At 39.7% G+C, this 18,868-nt stretch overlaps 1 protein-coding gene across 4 annotated transcripts in view; it reads left to right on the top strand.

Moving 5' to 3' along the window:
* The window catches only part of TLK1 (tousled like kinase 1), a 161,161-nt gene extending 152,473 nt beyond the window's left edge, over positions 1–8,688 (top strand). For all 4 annotated transcript variants that reach the window (XM_032293002.1, XM_032293003.1, XM_032293005.1 and 1 more), the window contains 3 exons: positions 2,115–2,226; positions 3,207–3,314; positions 6,802–8,688. In XM_032293002.1, the coding sequence (XP_032148893.1) occupies positions 2,115–2,226; positions 3,207–3,314; positions 6,802–6,978 (397 nt within the window). In that variant the 3' untranslated portion in view covers positions 6,979–8,688. The remainder of the gene's footprint in view (positions 1–2,114; positions 2,227–3,206; positions 3,315–6,801) is intronic.
* The last annotated feature ends 10,180 nt before the right edge of the window (positions 8,689–18,868 follow it).

The following is an 18,868-nucleotide window of genomic DNA, read 5'->3' on the forward strand; positions in this document are numbered from 1 at the left end:
CTGTAACCCCTGTATTGTTGAAGGATCAACTGTATTTGATACACTTGGATAGCACTATACATATTTGTGTATTTTAGAATACACATACAATATTGCTCTTATGAATTACTATTCATCCTCAGAAACTTTAAATATTTAGTTTTGTTTCTCTGGTGTCAAATTCACTAAATCCTGGTGGACATTTTTTCCCAGGTGACTTTGATGTCAATTTCTGTGGTTGCTCTCCTTGCATATATACACCTCATTCCTGGAGAGAGTATAGCTTAGTGTTTACAAGCCATTCCTGTTTCAGTTACACGCATAGATGCCTGCATAAAATGCACACTTTTGATAAAATAAATCTAGCTTTTTACTATGTTACAAATGAGTTATTGGTTATCTTTGGTGATTTTTTTTTTTTTTTTGAGACGGAGTTTCACTCATGTTACCCAGGCTGGAGTGCAATGGCGCAATCTCGGCTCACCGCAACCTCCGCCTCCTGGGTTCAGGCAATTCTCCTGTCTCAGCCTCCTGAGTAGCTGGGATTACAGGCACGCACCACCATGCCCAGCTAATTTTTTGTATTTTTAGTAGAGACGGGGTTTCACCATGTTGACCAGGATGGTCTCGATCTCTTGACCTCGTGATCCACCCGCCTTGGCCTCCCAAAGTGCTGGGATTACAGGCTTGAGCCACCACGCCCGGCATCTTTGGTGATTTTACCTCAAAGAAGTTTCATGTCTTTTTTAAGAGATCTGTCAACATTCTGCTGAAATCTTTATGATTTTAGCAAAGTGAGTACAAAACTGCATTTAAAAAAAAAATACATTCCCGTTTAGCAGCATTATTCCTTTTGAGAATTTTATCTAAATTTTTGAGATGTGAGATGCTTGCATCCCTGATGGATCTTTTTACTTATAACTGGAGATGACAAATTGATTTTTACCCTTTCTCCATTAAAAATTATGGACTGGCTGAGTGCAGTGGCTCATGCCTCTACTCCCAGTACTTTGGGAAGCTGAGGCAGGAGGATCACTTAAGGCCAGTAGTTCAAGACCAGCTTGGTCAACAGAGCAAGACTATTACTACAAAGAAGAAGTTATTAGCTGGGTGTGCTGGTATGCATCTGTAGTCCTAGCTGTTCGGGAGGCTAAGGTGGGACGACCACTTGAGCCCAGTAGTGGGAGGCTGCAGTGAGCTATGCTCTTAACACTATACTTCAGCCTGGGTGACAGAGTGGGACCCTGTATCAAAAAAAAAAATTATGAACTTATAAGCAGGACATATACTTTTAAACTAGTGATTTTGAATACCCAGTTTATTTCAGACACTGCTAGTGCTTGAAACTGCATAGTGAGTAAGAGTTCCTTGAGCTGCTCACAGTCTGGTGTGATTGTAGTTTAATACCATAGTAGAGGCACTGCACCATTCTGTAGTAACAGAAAAGCAGAGCCACCTGAGGAGAAGCAAAGACGGCTTATGGGGTTTGGGTGGGTCTTGAAGAAGAAACAGATGCTAAGTAATTGGGAGTGATTAGGAAGGCAGTAGTGATTGTCATATTCAAGAGCACAGAGGATAAAGGAGAGCTGGGTGGGGACATCAGTGAATTGGTTTTGACTAGCCAATTTGGTGGGTTGGGGTAGGGGAAAATAGTGTGTGCAGATTTTGAAAATTTATGTTGTTGCCAGATTAGCGTGGGTCTTGTGTTACAAACAAGAGATACAAGGTCTTGTTGGCAGTAAATGCTATAGAGGTTGTTTGAACCAAAGAACCACGTGATCAGGTGTATATTTTAGGGAGAGAAGTGCCGACAGAACAGTGGTTAAAGAGAATGGGAGAGGATTTCTTCTATTATTTGCTACTCCAAATTAGGCCGTTGTAATCTCTTAAGTTTTTGTTTTTGTAGGTTTATATGTATAGATGAACTTTATCATGATGTTGTGTGTTGGCTCTAGAGTTAAATGATAAAAGAGTGTAAATGTTTCAAAGTTCAGTTGATGATTTTCACTGATGGGAGTCCTAAAGTTTATGTGTGGATAAAATTTGTGTTCTAAGATATTATACTTAGCAGATTTTAAGTTACAGATTGTCAGCAGTAACCTTTCCTTTTTTTTTTCCTCCCACAAAACTTATAGGTATTTACCTCCTGAGTGTTTTGTAGTTGGAAAAGAGCCACCAAAGATTTCCAACAAGGTTGATGTATGGTCAGTTGGAGTCATCTTCTTTCAGTGTCTTTATGGTAGAAAGGTAAATTTAGTTCTACCAACTTTCAGCTTTACAGAGATAAATGAAGTTGAATTTTTCCTTCTGAATTACAGAATTTCACTGAAGTCAGTTTAGATCCTTCTAAGGAAAGTCAGGCTTCTTCTCTATTTCTTCCTAAAGTTTCCATGGATCAGAGTTATTTTAATGTCACATCAGTTTACTTGGTCTGCTTTTCACTTTCCTTTTTTTTTAAGCAAAAGAAGTAACTGTCTGTTAACATGCCAACATTTGTCTACTGTTGGGAATACCAGAGTGAAATGCTTTTCATTATCCACTATTCACTTCACCTCCTCTTACACCCTCCACCCCACCCACACACAGTTTGGCCTGGGTGGGCAGTTTTCCCTTGTTGCTCATCAGGGAAATACCATCAAACTTAGTCTTAATTATTTCCCAACTTCTTTTCATATTGAAATTGGAAGTGCAGGTTACCATAGATGTTATCTAGTCCACATCCCACCACATCCCTTCATCAGTGTGGAAGAGGGGTTAAAGGGATTTGTGTGGGAATTCACAGCATGTTTAGGCCACACCCAGATTTCCTCACTCCACATCCAGAGCTCTTTCATTTAAATTAGCCTATCATGCACAAAGTATTTTATTCTTTGGAATTGTCATAGACATTTTCATTACTACTTCATCTCTTCTCTAATCGAACTGCATTTTTTAAACATTCAGAATAAAGTTTTAAATTTCTTTTTATGTTTTAATTTATATTCGAACAGCATTATTTTCTTGTTTTTACAGTGTTTGATCTATGTTGAAGACTGATTAAATAGGCTTTCTTGGCCTGCTATCAGTTATAACCTTGTTTGTATGAAAATGCATCCCAGGTTCCAAATAACTGAGGATAGGATTTTAGAACACAAAATATTTGGATTTGGGGAATTCGCTTAAACAGAAATGATATCTGTGTTTAAATATTTTGTGAGAAAAATATTTCAACATTTTTTTTTTTTAAGCCATTTGGTCACAATCAATCTCAACAAGACATTCTTCAAGAAAATACAATATTAAAAGCCACAGAAGTCCAGTTCCCTGTAAAACCAGTTGTAAGCAGTGAAGCCAAGGTATTAAATTTTTGAAAATGAGTTTTGTGAAGTAACTGTTCTTTCATCAGTTGTGCTGACAACAAGGTAAGTACTTAGCAGTAAGTAAAGTCACAGGACTCGCTGCTACAGGGCATCTGTCCAGCAAGGGGTGGTGATTTACTTTCTGAAAAGGACCTGCATCAGCCTCTGGTTGCTATAGTTTTTATCTTTTAAGCACCCAAATATGGTCACTGATTGTGTTCATCAGCTGCCGCTTTGAAAATTAGGGAGAATCACAAGATCTGGGCCCATCATTACCTTTTATGTATTATTTATCAGCTTATGTTAATACTGAGATATATATAAAAATATAAGAAATATTAAAATAACTACCATTATTTTAGTGCTTTTATTATATACATTATCTTGTAACATACCTATGAGGTATAGGTACTTTTGTTATTCCCGTTTTATAAAAGAAGAGACCAGCCATGCCTTTCAGGATCACACTAGCTAGTAGGTAGCAGAGCTGTGGCTCACAAGTACCCACTCCTCCACAGTGCAGAATCCACAGCTTTGACCTCTGTGCTGCTCTGTGTCAGCTCCTGAGAGCTAATACGGTATAATCCATGTAAGTCTGTATAATAAAATTATAGGAAATAGTTATTTCTAATTAATAGCAAAACTTTTTTTGGTGCTTTATATCTTCCTGCCTTCATCCTATCAGCCTTTCATGTTTGTGTATTACTCCTCTGTCACACTCATCACAAAGCTCTTTTCTGTGGCTTGCTATCATAGTCTTCTTTTTAAACCTGGTTAAATTCATAAGACAAACCCATGAAGCTCCTATTTTTTTCTGGTGTGAATAGTGTAGGCCATAATAATTCATAAGTAGATACTATATAGCTTCTATATTATTCTTACATAGTGCAGATAAATACTGCTAGATGTTTGTTTGGGGTCATAGTAGCCTACTTAATTGAAAACATGCTGGGTTTTATATAATCTCACTAATTGTTTATTAGAATTATCCAGCATTCCATTTTGTCTCTTACATCTTTATTGGTTTTTTGTAAATTATTTGAATGGTGATTAGAACATTTTGAAATTAAAAAAGATAAATATAGGCCAGGCATGGTGGGTAATACCAGCACTGTGGGAGGCGAAGGCAAGAGGATTGCTTGAGGCCAAGAGTTCAAGAACAGCCTGGCCTTAACATAGTGAGACCTCATCTCTTAAAAAGAGGCTAGACTTAGTGGGTCATGCTTAGAATCTCAACACTTTGAGGGAGCTGAGGTTTGTGTGGTTGTCTGAGCCCTGGGGTTCAAGACCAGCCTGACCAACATGGCAAAATCCGTTCTCTACAAAAAATAAAAAATTAGCCAGGCATGGTGGCATACATCTGTAGTCCCAGATACTTGAGAGGCTGAGGTGGGAGGATCACCTGAGCTCAGGGAGCATGGCTGCAGTGAGCCATGATGACACTGCTGCACTCCAACCTGGGCGACAGAGTGAGACCCTGTCTCAAAAAAACAAATAGGTGAGGCGTGGTTTACACCTGTAATCCCAGCAGTTTGGGAGAACCAGGCAGGCAGATCATGTGAGCCCAGGAGTTCGAGACCACCCTGGGCAACATGGTGAAACCCCATCTCTACTAAAAATACAAAAATTGGCCCAGTGTAGGGGCCTGCATCTTTGGTTTCAGCTACTTGGGATGCTGAGGTCGGAGGATCACTTGAGACGGAGGGGCAGAGGTTGCAGTGAGCTGAGATTGTGTCACTGCACTCTGGTGTGGATGACAGAGCAATACTGTGTCTCAAAAAAAAAAAAAATATTTTAAAGCATAAGGAATTATGTAAGATAAACATGACTCCTTTAAAAATATTTTAACCGTACTAGCATCTAAATCCTGTCTTTTGTCCACTGCATCATTGAGAACAGAAATTAAATGAATTTAGTCAAAGCAAGATCTATTTTTTTTTTTAATACTAACAAAAAAGGCCAGGAGGAGTGGAATTGCCAAAGGCAGAGTCTCACTGAGCCATCTCTGGTTTTGTCTTTAGGCTCTTTATAGGTGCCACAGTCACCTTTTTGAGATCTGGAATCCAAGAAGGGTTAAGGGGTTGTTGGGGGGAATATAATATTAATAGGATATAATTATGTAATGTATGTTATTATAATGTAATGTAATATATAATATCCCTATATTCCGTTTTCTGTATCCCTACAGAATATATCTTTGCCACGTACTTTCCGAGGGTGGGCATCTTTAAGTACATTATTTGTTGCAGACTTCTTAACTTTGCTACTGATAGCCTTTCTACTTTTCAAACTCTAACATATCAGTCTTGATGTTTTTTCGTCATCTTATTTTTCAAAGTGCTCTCTGAAACTTTGTTAAAGATAAAAAAAAAATAAGACCTCTAAGGGATCAGATTGACTTCCAATAAACAGTAAGTTATGGTAAAATGAGAATAGCTAGGTGTATTTTTAGGGAAAAATTTAATTCTCTGAATTTCAAAGCAAATAAAGTGCAAAATAGCTAATTTTTAATGTGACTATACTTCTGCTTAATGGTATATATGAATTTGTAGTGTCAGCAGTAAGAAAGGAAAACAATTACCAGTTATCTCCTGAGAATATTTTATCTGTTGCAAAAAAAAATCATAGGATGAACCTTAAAATTTAATATTGAGTGAAAAGGCCTGGCAAAAAGGAGAACATAATTTATAGTTCTGTTTATATAAAATTCAGAACAAGCAAAACTCAACTATAGTATTAGAAGTCAAGATAAAGTGTACCCATGTTCAACTGGAGACAAAGCCAGAGCCTGAAAGTGGGCATGAGGGGGATTCAGAGGTTCTTTTTCTTGATCTGGTTGCCAGTTACGTAGATGTGTACTTAGGATTTGTGTGTGTTTCTAAAAATGTGTTACACTCAGGAAAGATTTATTTTTTTAAAGAGGCTATTATCAAGGAAAAACTAAGTAAAATTGGTTTGAGAAAAAAAAGTATGATTGTATTCCATTATTTAGCTTTTCCAGAAGTGTAATGATGCATAGGGTTAACCTGAGGAAAAAAAATCCCTAACGGAAGTGTCACTTCAGTGGTCTCTTCATCTAAAGAAAGTATTTATGTCAGTAGGAAAAAATATTATAGCTGAAAATGGCATCTTACCCTTTGCTAAACTGAAGTGATAAAATGGGATGAGGGTGGGAGGACTGTTTAGCAGAAGAAAAATGCTAGAAAAAGAAGTCTTCAGAATTTCATAAGCAGAAACAACTTTCCAGCGTAAGTTCAAATGGGTGCAATAGTAATGACTCTAAAGTGAACTACTGTAGGAGCCTTAAGTGGTGAGTTGCATTTGGAGTGAGAATTTTATTGCTACAGAATTTTTAAGGTTTGAACTTCAATAAAATGAAATCTACTTACGTCTTAAATGTGTCCATCCTTCTGTTGACTCAGTTGATTGATATTTAGAAGGGAAAAAGATCATTAATTGCTGACTTTTTCTTTCTCTTTTTGAGGCCTTTATAAGACGCTGTTTGGCCTATCGAAAAGAAGATCGATTTGATGTGCACCAGCTGGCAAATGACCCATACCTTCTCCCACACATGAGAAGATCAAATTCTTCAGGAAACCTACACATGGCTGGGCTGACAGCATCCCCTACACCCCCTTCTTCAAGCATAATTACTTACTGACTTTCCTCCAAGATTGGCATGATATCTTTGAATTGCTTCCAGATGCACACTTGAGTTTGAGAGCATTTGACTGTTTTTTTTTTTTTTTTTTTTTTTTTTACGTAAGACATGATTAAGAACTGTTTGTGAACTGAAAGTTCCTCATAGTGTCATTTGTATGAGAGTGGATCATGGACAGTGAATAAATGCACACTTCTGACTATAATTTTGAGCAGTGAAGGATGACTGCCTGTTAAACAGAAACAGGAATACCATGTTAAGATAGAAGAAAACACATTTTGTTTCATTTGGGGGAACACTGTAAATAACGTTTATAATACTTAAATACATTTGGTTGTTACTAGAGAGTTCTAATATGAAGGGTAGTTTTTCATTATTTAAAAACACATGGAAAAATATGAGACATATTTCTAACACACGAATTACAGTGCCTGGATACATTCTTCAGCATTTGGCAGTTAATCTGCTGAAACCAAAGTAAGAACTGAATGACAGTGACAGTTGTGTTTTATAGTAATAGAATGTGAGAGTTAGAATCTTTGGACAAAGCTTAGTTAGGCTTTGTCATTTGCCTATTCTGGTTTTTACCAAGTTGTACCTCGAGATCACATGTCCGTTTTCTTTCACTGGTTATATTAAAGGGAGAACTATTGTTTCTAAATACACACCTTTGACAAAGTGAGCTGCTTGTTTTGAAATCAGTTGAATTCACTAAATTGTAATATTGCCAGTGTTTCAACACATTAGAATTGCTAACAGGTATTTTTCTTTTGTTACCAGGCCTTGTTCATCAAAACAGGTGACCGTATGTAACCAAATGCAGACCAGTTCTATGCAGGATAATGATAAATTCCCTTCTAGCTCTATTGTAAATTGTTGTACAGATGTCATATTTCAATTACTAAGTTTCAGCAGCTTATTCTTGTACAAATGTTTAAAATATGGCTTTTCTAATTGGATATTGTATTTTTTTTAAGTCTTCTTGAAGGCGCTCTAATTGCTGCTAAATGAAGTTGCTTCTTTGCTAAAAAATTAAGTGACCTCCTAGAAGGTGCAAGTTGACTGTACATCAGAGATGTTAAAAAGCAGACATTCATTAATCAAGATGTAAAAATGATCCATGTTGGACATGTTGAGTTCTTTAAATCAGTTAATTGGGTTCTAGGGCTGTGGAGCACATAAATACTAGATTTATAAATTGTTCATGGTTATTCTACATTTCTAGAAAGTTCTTATCAGGAAGATGGTCCCATAAACAAATTTCTTGTGATTTGTACAGATTTGTTAAAATGTGAACATTTTCTAACTGCCTTGTAGGGTAGAAACCAGTATTTTTCAGGATGCTGTATTTCACTCCTGTAAGGACTTTTTCTTTATTGTCACATTCCTAAGGCTGATTCTCACATGTAAGTTCATGTTGCAGAAAAAGGAGGTTATACTTACCACGGATTATCTTTAATATTGTACAGTTAAACTGTATTTCCGATGTTGCAAGCCATTTTGTTTTTTCATTGTACATAGACACATTGTCTCTTTAAAATGCTGCTGAAATTGTAGAGAATATAGCCAAAACAGTAATAAACAATGACAGTTAAAATGTAAAGACTTTGAAAATTACTTTGGAAGGGAGCTTTCAAGATGGTAGGATATTGACTGACTTAGCTCCGTTACTTAAAAATCAGCTAAATAAATTCCCTAAGTATACTTCAAGACAAGTGTAAATTGTTTCAAGCTGGTAAAAGTTAAACCTAATAACGATTATCAAGCGTTACTTGGGTAAGTAACATAACTATCAAGAGTGGTTTAAGGGCTGGCTATACCCATTCTTCTGTAGAGCAGATAGAAATCCTATTTAAAAATACTAGACATGGCTGGGCACAGTGGCTTATGCCTGTAATCTCAGCTCTTTAGGAGGCCGAGGTGGGTAGATCAGGAGATCGAGACCATCCTGGCTAACACAGTGAAACGCCGTCTGTGTTGAAAATACAAAAAATTAGCTGGATGTGGTGGCGTGCGCCTGTAGTTCCAGCTACTCAGGAGGCTGAGGTAGGAGAATCACTTGAACCCAGAGGCAGAGGTTGCAGTGAGCGGAGATAGTGCCACTGCACTCCAGCTTGGGCGACCAAGTGAGACTCTGTCTCAAAAAAAAAATAATGAAATCTGCCGGGCGCGGTGGCTCAAGCCTGTAATCCCAGCACTTTGGGAGGCCGAGGCGGGTGGATCACGAGGTCAAGAGATCGAGACCATCCTGGTCAACACGGTGAAACCCCGTCTCTACTAAAACTGTAAAAAATTAGCTGGGCATGGTGGCGCGTGCCTGTAATCCCAGCGACTCAGGAGGCTGGGGCAGGAGAATTGCCTGAACCCGGGAGGCGGAGGTTGCGGTGAGCCGAGATCGCGCCATTGCACTCCAGCCTGGGTAACAAGAGCGAAGCTCCGTCCCAAAAAAACCCAAAAAAAAAAAATTTTTTAAAAAAAAAAAAAAAAAAAAAAAAACAATGAAATCTTAGCATTGAGTGCTTTAGATGCTGCCTTCAAGTTTTCAGTTTTGTTGAAGTTTTCATCATCGTGAATTATAAAGTACTGTATTCATAAAGTAACATTTAAATTCCTGAACTAAAAGAAAACGTCCAGTTTGCTTAAAATTTGGGGGAGATATGAAGTGAATGGGTAAGTCTAACTTAAGGTTCAGTAAGCTTAGTAGGTGTAGACCTAGATCACTGCTTTACCATTTTACTTTCTAATGAATGAAAGTGACTGCTAGTGTCAGAACACAGAAAAGGGGAAAACAAGCCATGAAATGAAATTACTTTCTTGACCTGTGTTTAGGTAATAATCATTTTAAAATCAAAGATGTGTAGGAGATAAATCAACTTACAGACCCATACCTTCCTTCTAAAAGTTTTCCAGATAAATGTTACAGATTTTTGAATAACATGCCAGTAACCCAGCAGGTATAAGATGTCTAATTGAGCCACACTGAATAACTTACTTTTACCCTCACATGGAAAGTTGGTATCTATTGCTAAATGAGCTCAAGGTTACTCTGACAGGCTTTGACACTAGTATTTTTTGAGACTTTGTTTTCTAGTCTTCTGGTGTTTGTCCTAAGAATTAAAGCGTGTCCCACATCCCTAAGATGATAGCCAAGGCCTCTCTCAAGAGTCAGCACTGATGTAGGATAAAAATCTACAGTTTTTGCATATAATTTAAAAATCTTTGATTTAAATTAGCTTTAGTATGTGCATATTGAGAAGAAGCAAGCATGGAAACCACACTAATTTGTAAGTTGGGAATTGGAGGAGATACTCGGTGGTTTTTCAAAATTAATCTTTAACACTCACTGCCATCTCCTTCTACAACAACTCCATGACTTTAAATGGGATATAAAATGTGAACAAACACCTCATTACATGAAGTCAAAATGAAGAGCTTCACTGAAACATTATATTGTTTTTTGCTGTTCGTCATTACCTATTAAATGCAATAATGTTGATTGCCCTCATGCTAGTAGCAATGTTTAGCGGTAAGCAGTACAGGTTACCTAGATTGTTAATTTACTCTTAATATGTAATTACATTGCTGGTTGATTTTTGGGTGAAAGTTATATAGCTTTACACATTTAAAAGTTCATTGACAGATCTTTCTCTAATTCTGCTTTAAATTTTGACATTATCTAATGATTTTTCTTCCAAATATACTAAATTTCAATGTTCTGAAGATGTAATCTAATTCAAAAAATGCTTTTAGGCCAGGTGTGGTAGCTCATGCCTGTAATTTGGGAGGCCAAGGCAGGTAAATCATTTGAGCTCAAGAGTTTGAGACCATCAGCCTGCCCAACATGGTGAAACCCCGTCTCTACTAAAAATACAAAAAAATTAGCGTGGTGTGCACCTGTAATCTCAGCCACTCAGGAGGATGAGGCATGAGAGTCACTTGAACCCCAGAGGCGCAGGTTGCAGTGAGCTGAGATCGTGCCACTGCACTCCAGCCTGGGTCACAGGGTGAAACTCGTTCTCAAAAATAAATAGTGCTTTTAGCAGCTAATTTTAAAATCGGAGTTTAGTTCCTGTGTTTCCGTTCATTCTGCAGCAGTTTTAGGAATTTATATAACTTGTTTTTCCATTTGAATTAGCTTTATTTCCTATAAAATAAACATCTCCATTTACCTTCCCCTACTTTCCCTTCGTTCCTTTTCTCTTTGAGGATTCATCTATAAGTTTTGAATAGGAAAGGTTTGAGTAAATGTGTTTAAACCAGCTTTTAAAATTAGTTACAGAGAGCCAGAGAATGGAGTAGGAGAGTTACATACAGTTAGGATCAAAATGCATGGCTTTCACCTGGAAATCTTCATTTGTCTAAAATAAGGAATGTGGATTACCTACACATATGACTGGTTTTGTTTTTGATCTTGAGATGGGGTTTCACTGTGTTGCCCAGGCTGGAATGCAGTGGCGCAATCTCAGCTCACTGTAACCTCTGCCTCCCAGGCTCAAGCAGTTCTCCCACCACAGCCTCCCAAGTAGCTGGGACTACAGGTGTGCACTACTACACTCAGCTTATTTTGTACTTTTTGTGCAGAGGGGGTTTTACCATGTTTCCCAGGCTTGTCTCGAACTCCTGGGCTCAAGCGATCTGCCCACCTGTGCCTCCCAAAGTGCTGGGATTTCAGGTGTGAACCACTATGCCTGGCCCATGACTTTCTGAAGGACAATAAATAGGTTAATAACTCAATTTTTTGGAACCAGATTCTTTGGATTCAAAAGTTGACATTTAGCACCTGTGTTCTGGTTCCTCATCTGAAAATGAGGATAACTACCTACTGTGCAGCGTATGAGGAAGGAATAAGTGAATTCACGTACGGAAATGCACTCAGAACCTTGCCCAGCTCGTAGTAGGTACTGTATATAATAAGCTGCCATTGTCATCATTCCTTTTTAAAACTCATAGATTATTCTATTAGCCCTATTTATAAAATGCAGTCTGGTTTGCTTCCTGTGATAATTATTTTAAGAAATACTTTCACAGTGCTTGACTCAGGTTTCAAACAAGTGATGATTAGATTGTCTGAAAATGGAAGGTGAGGAAATCTAGCAATTTTAAACAAAAAGTAGCGGTGTGTTTGAAGTGTAATTGCCAAAAGGATCATGCCCTATTGATACTATTTCATCACAGATATCTGCCATATTTTTGAGTTTCCTTGCTAGTAACAGCTGATTGAGATAGGACAGATCACAGTATCCCTGTTTTACAAAGGAGGAAACATTTGGTGGGGTGGGGAATAACTTGCTAAAGCCACATAACTGGTAAGCACAGCTTCTGGAGATTTGGAGCAAGGTTCTTAACTATGTTCACATCTTGACATATAGTAAACATGGCTTAGTGAGTTAAATCTTCATGACTTTTCAAAGGTGGCAGAAAGCCAAATAGCTACAAACATTGTCATCTTTTTAAAAGAACAGATCTAAAGTTTTTTGTTTTGAAACAGGGACTCTTGTCACCCAGGCTGGAGTGCAGTGGTGGTCTCACAGCAGACTCAGCCTCCCGGGCTCAAGCAGTCCTGCCACCTCAGCCTCTCAAGCTGGTACTACTGGTGCATGCCATCATACCCTGCTACTTTTTGTATCTTTTATAGAGATGGGCTCACCATGTTGCCCGGCTGGTCTCGAACTCCTGGGCCAAGTGATCTGCCCACTTCAGTCTCCCAAAGTGCTAAAATTACAGATGTGACCCACACTACACCTCACCTAAGAATTTCTCAAGTGTTAAATGAAAAATGCCATCTGAGCTGAGCCTCGCTGGCTGTGAGTCACTAGAGAACAGGGCCCTGCCGCAGACCCATTTTCAGTAAGATGGAGAGGGGGCTTCACCTTTTTCTGTTTTTACACCTTTTTCCCTTGCCTTTTTAAGTCAAAGATCAGGTCCATCAATGAGCTACCCCATTCTGCCTGTCTTACAGAGAGCACCTCACCGAGGTCTTCCTCTGCCCACCGTCACTGGCACAGAAAGTACACCTGGCTCCTCTCCCTGCAGTGGTACCAGTTGGTCTTTAAAAAGTTTAAAACTGACTCTAGTAACTCCTCCTCAAAAAGAAGCCCTGGAACTTTGGAGAGATTTCACTAATTACCAATAAATGGCCCCTGAACACTGTATCTCGAAATCTTCTAAATCTGATGAAATTACCTATGTGTGGTGTTACATAATTAAGATCACAAATGGGTTCTTCTGATTGCAACAAGTGACTCTACTTGGGTTTACAATTTCTGTATGTAAAGTCTTTATGTGATCCATTTTCACCTAAAGGACCTTAGATTGCTCACATAACTATATGCCTTGGGCCAAACAGTATATGTGCATGACCAGCATCCCCCTGTTCTTGATTGGGTGTCTGGTATGTCACAGGGGTACTAAGGTCTTACTTCTGTTTTATGACAGACATCAAACTCAGATACTAAAATTACCAGATCCAAAGAATGAGCACGGCTGATTTGTTACTAATATTAGTCATATTTTTGGTGTTTCAAATTATCTTACATCATATTGCATCCTAAGAGCATCTGTGTCTGCTAATTATCAAATTCCTAACTTCCTTTTAAGGAGATATTCAGAAGGATCAAAGTGGAAGAAAGCATGGGTTTGGAAGTCTGACCTGGCTTTGCCTCCCAGCTTTGTTACTTAAGAGCATATGACCTTAGAGGAATCACTAACCTTTCTGGGGGCTTATTTTTCTTGTCCGTAAACTATTTCTAATAGCACCTGCCTCATGGGAACCTAGCATCAAGAGTGGGCTTCAGTTTTCCCAAATGGCATGGGCTGCAACAAAATGGAACAAATACCACAAATGCAGAAGAGAGGTTCAAGAGGCTATCACAGGGTCACTGTGGCCTGTAGGGGAATGAATTGTTTTGTATTTTTGGGGGTGTGTGGGCCTGAGAAGTGAATGGGAGATGTGAGGAGGAGTTGCCCAGGAGACCCGGCAGCAGCCTTCTATCTACTGGTTTCGAAGTTTTCTGCATTGAACCCATATCTGTGCATAAACGCTTAGTCTGAGCCCTGCCTGTCACCTTGACTGTGGCACACTCTGTAATGCCTCCTCTCCCCACTCCAGTACGCACAGCTACTGTGGAAGCATGTGTGTCCACCGAGGGGGAACAGGACTGCTGCAGGTTAGAGTCCCAACTGGTGTTTCCTTCACTTTGGGGATGCTGTTTAGATGTCAAGATAGTTTATGTTGAAACCACCATGAATATTAACACTATTGTGGTTTCTGAACTAATGTAATAAAATTTATTGATGTTTCATTTTGACAATGAATTTTCACTTCATTAGTAGGAATATTTTTAAAGTTTAATTTCTGTGAGTCTCCCAGAAGCATAGACTATGTATATACATAGTTCTTAGTGAAAAAGCTTTAAAAGAAATTCAGCTTGGAAGAATGAGATCATGTATTATTCTAAATGCAGAATTAGCCATATAGCAACCAAGTTGGTATAAGATGAGAAACTTTAAGTACACTTAAGCAACATGGGCCAGGTTATTTGTCTTATGTCGATAGCATTTTAATATTCAAACATACTTGCCCTTACAGTTGACTAGAAGAATATGTGCTTTGTAGTTTTGGGGAGTGAAATAACTTTTAGGGGAATGAAGCTATGCTAAAGAGCAATTTAAGGTATTTCTTGGCTGATTTTTTTTTTTAATTACAAAATAAGGTAAGTAGTAACCTTGAATTGTAAATTGGCTTATTTGTGACAAAGACTTAGAAGAAGTGATAGACTTTCCAGTGGCAGATATGGAAGATGTTCCCTCCATTAATGACCATGGAAATTGCTTAAACCAAGTTTCATGTTCTGAAGCAAGGATACCCAAGCCCCAGGCCACAGACTGGTACTGGTCTGTGGCTTGCGAGCAAACTGGCTGCACAGCAAGAGGCGATGGGCTGTTGAGTAGGCATGAGCTCCACCACCTGTCAGATCAGCGGCGGTGGCAGATTCTCATAGGAACACAAACCCTACTGTGAACTGCGCATGCGAGGGATCTAATGCCTGATGATCTGAGGTGAAACACTTTCATCCCGAAACCATCCCCCCAGCTCCCATCTGAAGAAAACTTGTCTTCCATGGAATCAATCCCTGGTGCCAAAAAGATTGGGGACTGCTGTTCCACAGGGAAATTCATTGTATACATTTTACTCCTCCTCACATCCCTGTAAAAAACTATACTTAGACAAAATCTGGAAGTGCAGAGTTCTCGTTGCCACGTTAGAAGGAACAGCATTCCCCCATTTATTTAGTGGCCTGGCACTGCAAGATGAAAGTGGCAACAAAATGACTTGTTTTGAACTTGTAATATAAACACTTCAAAAAGCTCTTTTCCTCTCACAAATCAACCTTCTTGGCACTAGAACTGTTTCCTTCACTGGATCACTGAGTTGAGTAAGATCATGATGGAGAAACATTGACAGCTGTAGTAGTTTGCCATTACCACACAATTTAAAATTAAAGCCTGATCCTGGTCTCTACAAGAAATATACCTAGGTTACAATTACTGTTCTGGCCTGGGCGAGGTGGCTCACGTGTCTCTAATCCCAGCACTTTGGAAAGCCAGTAGGAGGATCGCTTGAGCCCAGGAGTTTAACGCCAGCCTGGGCAATACAGGGAGACCCTGTCTCTACAAAAAATAATGACTATTCTGTGTCCGTTTACCCTTTTCTGATGGACTAATGCTGTACCATATACAAGTTATTTAATAAATTTTAGTAACTGTTTGATAAAAAGCCAAACATGGGAGCTTTCTCTTTCTCAGCTACCTAGCCTAGACTGCATCATGCAAATGTCAAGTGTTGCTCGTTGCATTGCTTTTTCCAAAAATACGAAATGTTCATGCCCTGCCCCCACACCCCGCAACTAAGTGTGAAATGAAAACAGGATAAGCTATAGTAACACATTAACCCCCCAAAGGTTTGTTTCTCAATTATGCAAAATCCACACTGCTTGGTAACTCTCCTAGGCAACTTTCTCAGACAGCTCTTCTCCTGGTGGTGGCTGGGGCATTAAGGCTGCTTGCATCTTATGGCTCTATTCACATCAATCTGTAGTTACAGGAGAGGAAGGCAGGAAAGGAGGGGGCATTCAAGTTCTTAAATGCCTTGGACCAGAAGTGACACATGGCCATTGTCATCCTTTCTAGAACTGAATCATGTGGCCTCAAATCAACTGCACAGGAGTCACTGTATCTGTCACCATCAAGAATTTGCATGACAGTCCCGATTTACATGTAACCTGCGTGTACGTTTTAAAGGAAATCTTTGCTTCAAAAACATAGCTAGTCTGTGGTTCATGACTTTTGCCAGACTTTGGGAGCTGCATGGAGCAGGAGCCTGAGGAGCTCAGCTGAAAACCTCTCATCAGTAGGAATCCACTGAGGCAATTACAGACACCTGAGACTCGTATGGGACGCCCTAGAGGACTGTACCCAATAAGAACAAACCAGCTCAATGCCATGCCCTCTGCCTGGTGGTTCGCTTTGACTGGTTTATTGTGTAGATAATTGAAGAAAAACAGAATACCTTAGATTGACATTTTTAAGAAAAAAAAAAAAAAGCTAGAAAAAAGCCAGGATCATTTTAGATCCAGTTAATTATTTGAGATTCTCTTTTCCAACAACTCTACCACAGACTTTGACTTGGAATTACAAAGTTGGAGAAAATAAACATTTCACTTGAGCAGGGGTTTGTATTTATCTAAGGAAAGAGTAACAAGGACAATTTGTCAAGCACTTATGGTATACCAGGCACTATGACCTGTATTTCCTTGAATCCCCCAAAACAACCCTACGATTATGCTATTTTGTAGGCAAAAGACGGGAGGGGTGCATTGAGAGAGACTAAGTTGTTTGCTCAAATAGTGAAGTAGCAGGGATGGGATTTAACTCGAGCCTGGCTGACTCCAAAGCTCAACTGGATCAGACATCAGTCATTCTACAATCCATCAGCATCATTTAAAAAATAAAAGTAACAAAGCGAGGCTTAATAAGTTTTAAAATTTCAAATTTATCATTTCCTAACAATGTTCTTGTGTTTTGAGAGTCAAAAATCCCCAACACACTATTCAGAAACCTTTAAAGTGACCAAAGTAATGGCGGGGCAGAGTATTCAGTCAATTCATGGTGCAGTACAGTTTTGCTTTTTTGAGACAGTCTCACTCTGTTGGCCCAGGCTGGAGTGTGTTCTCCTGACTCAACCTCCCCGAGTAGCTGGGATTACAGGTGCTGCCTGATTTTTTTGTATTTTTAGTAGAGACGAGGTTTTGCCATGTTGGCCCGCCTATGGTGTAATATCTAACAAAGAAATTACATTTAACTTCCATGGATCATGTTTGATACAGCTTTTTGAGATTTATAAAGTTATTTAATGAAATACTTAATTTTCTTAACAGAAAAGCAATTGTATTGGGAAATTTTGAAAAGCTTTTGCTTAAACACTGTGGATCCAAGACCCACCTGGAGACAAATGTAATTAGCGTTCTCTGGTTCTGAGTGAGGTCTGTAAAAGTAGTCAGGGTGCAAGACAGCTCTGTTCTTTAAGGGTCAAATTATATATATATATATATATATATATATATATATATATATATATATATATGGGTGTGTGTGTGTGTGTGTGTGTGTGTGTGTGTGTATATATATATATATAATTTTTTTTTTTTTTTTGAGACAGGGTCTCTCCCTCTGTCACCCAGGCTGTCAGTGGTACAATAATGGCTCACTGCAGCCTCAACTTCCTGGGCTCAAGCAATCCTCCCACCTCAGCCTTCCAAGTACTACAGTCCCGAACCACCACACCCCGCTGATTTTGTTCATTTTCTGTAGAGACGGGGGTCTCACTACGTTGCCCAGGCTGGTCTCCAGCCCCTGGGCTCAAGTGATTCTCCCAAAACGCTGTGATTACAGGTATGAGCCACCACACCCAGCCTAAATTATATCTTTTAAACCAATGTTGGGTTTTTGTTTTTGTTTTAAACACCTTTGTTTTTATCCCCCCAGTTGGATGGCAAATTCAGAATTACAAAGCCTCAGACCTGGGTGTTAGAGGCAGAGTAGCCCTTGCCTTTCCATCACACTTGGTCACACGCACAGCATACCTCCAGAGGTAGCCCATGCCCCCCGAATGGTTTGAAACCTCTCCCCTCCCCACCCTGCCCCATTCTGTAACTTCCTCCCAGGAAGGCAGACCCCTCCCTACTCAATTCCCCCTCTAGCGTCGAGAGAAGGACATGGTCCAGGCAGGGAACCTCAGTGAGGCCCACCACATGCCACCCTTCCAAGTCTAACCGAGCACCCCGCACGCGGAGCTACACTCATCGCATGTGTCTTTCTGCGACATACGGTGAGTGCCTGCTGGGAGCTAGGTGCTGGAGAGAAATTTAAGTCAGGCTTCTCCCCGACACCAAGGCTTGAAGACAGATGGGGTGTAACCCCTGAGGCCAACTCCCTTCCTCACTGGTCACAACGTAGCACTTTCTTACCCTAGTCGTCCACTGTGTCTCTGCTGCTCTGCCAGTCTGTAGGGGCAGAAGGACGTCTGCGCAAGAACGCTGAAGCCAGGGGCGTGGCCTCCGCGGCGGTGGGCGCTCCGTCAGCAGCCGGCCCCTATTTGACTAGGCTGAATCGAGTTGGCTTCTCCACAGCTGAGGCCTGACCACTGACTACACCATCTCCGTGTTGGGGAAAACAAACCAAAAAAAACAAAAAACAAAACCCCAAACCGCTGGTATTTTAAATTCTGATCGAAATGAAGATACTAATAGCCCTGCCTGGGGCTGAGTTCTGAGAATCCCCCACGACCCCGGCCCCTCAGAACCTTGCACCCAGGTCCTCCACGCAGCCCTGC

This window comes from Sapajus apella, unplaced genomic scaffold, assembly GCF_009761245.1.
Source record: "Sapajus apella isolate SASKATOON/1434 unplaced genomic scaffold, GSC_monkey_1.0 scaffold28, whole genome shotgun sequence".
In the NCBI taxonomy this organism is placed as follows: Eukaryota; Metazoa; Chordata; class Mammalia; order Primates; family Cebidae; genus Sapajus; species Sapajus apella.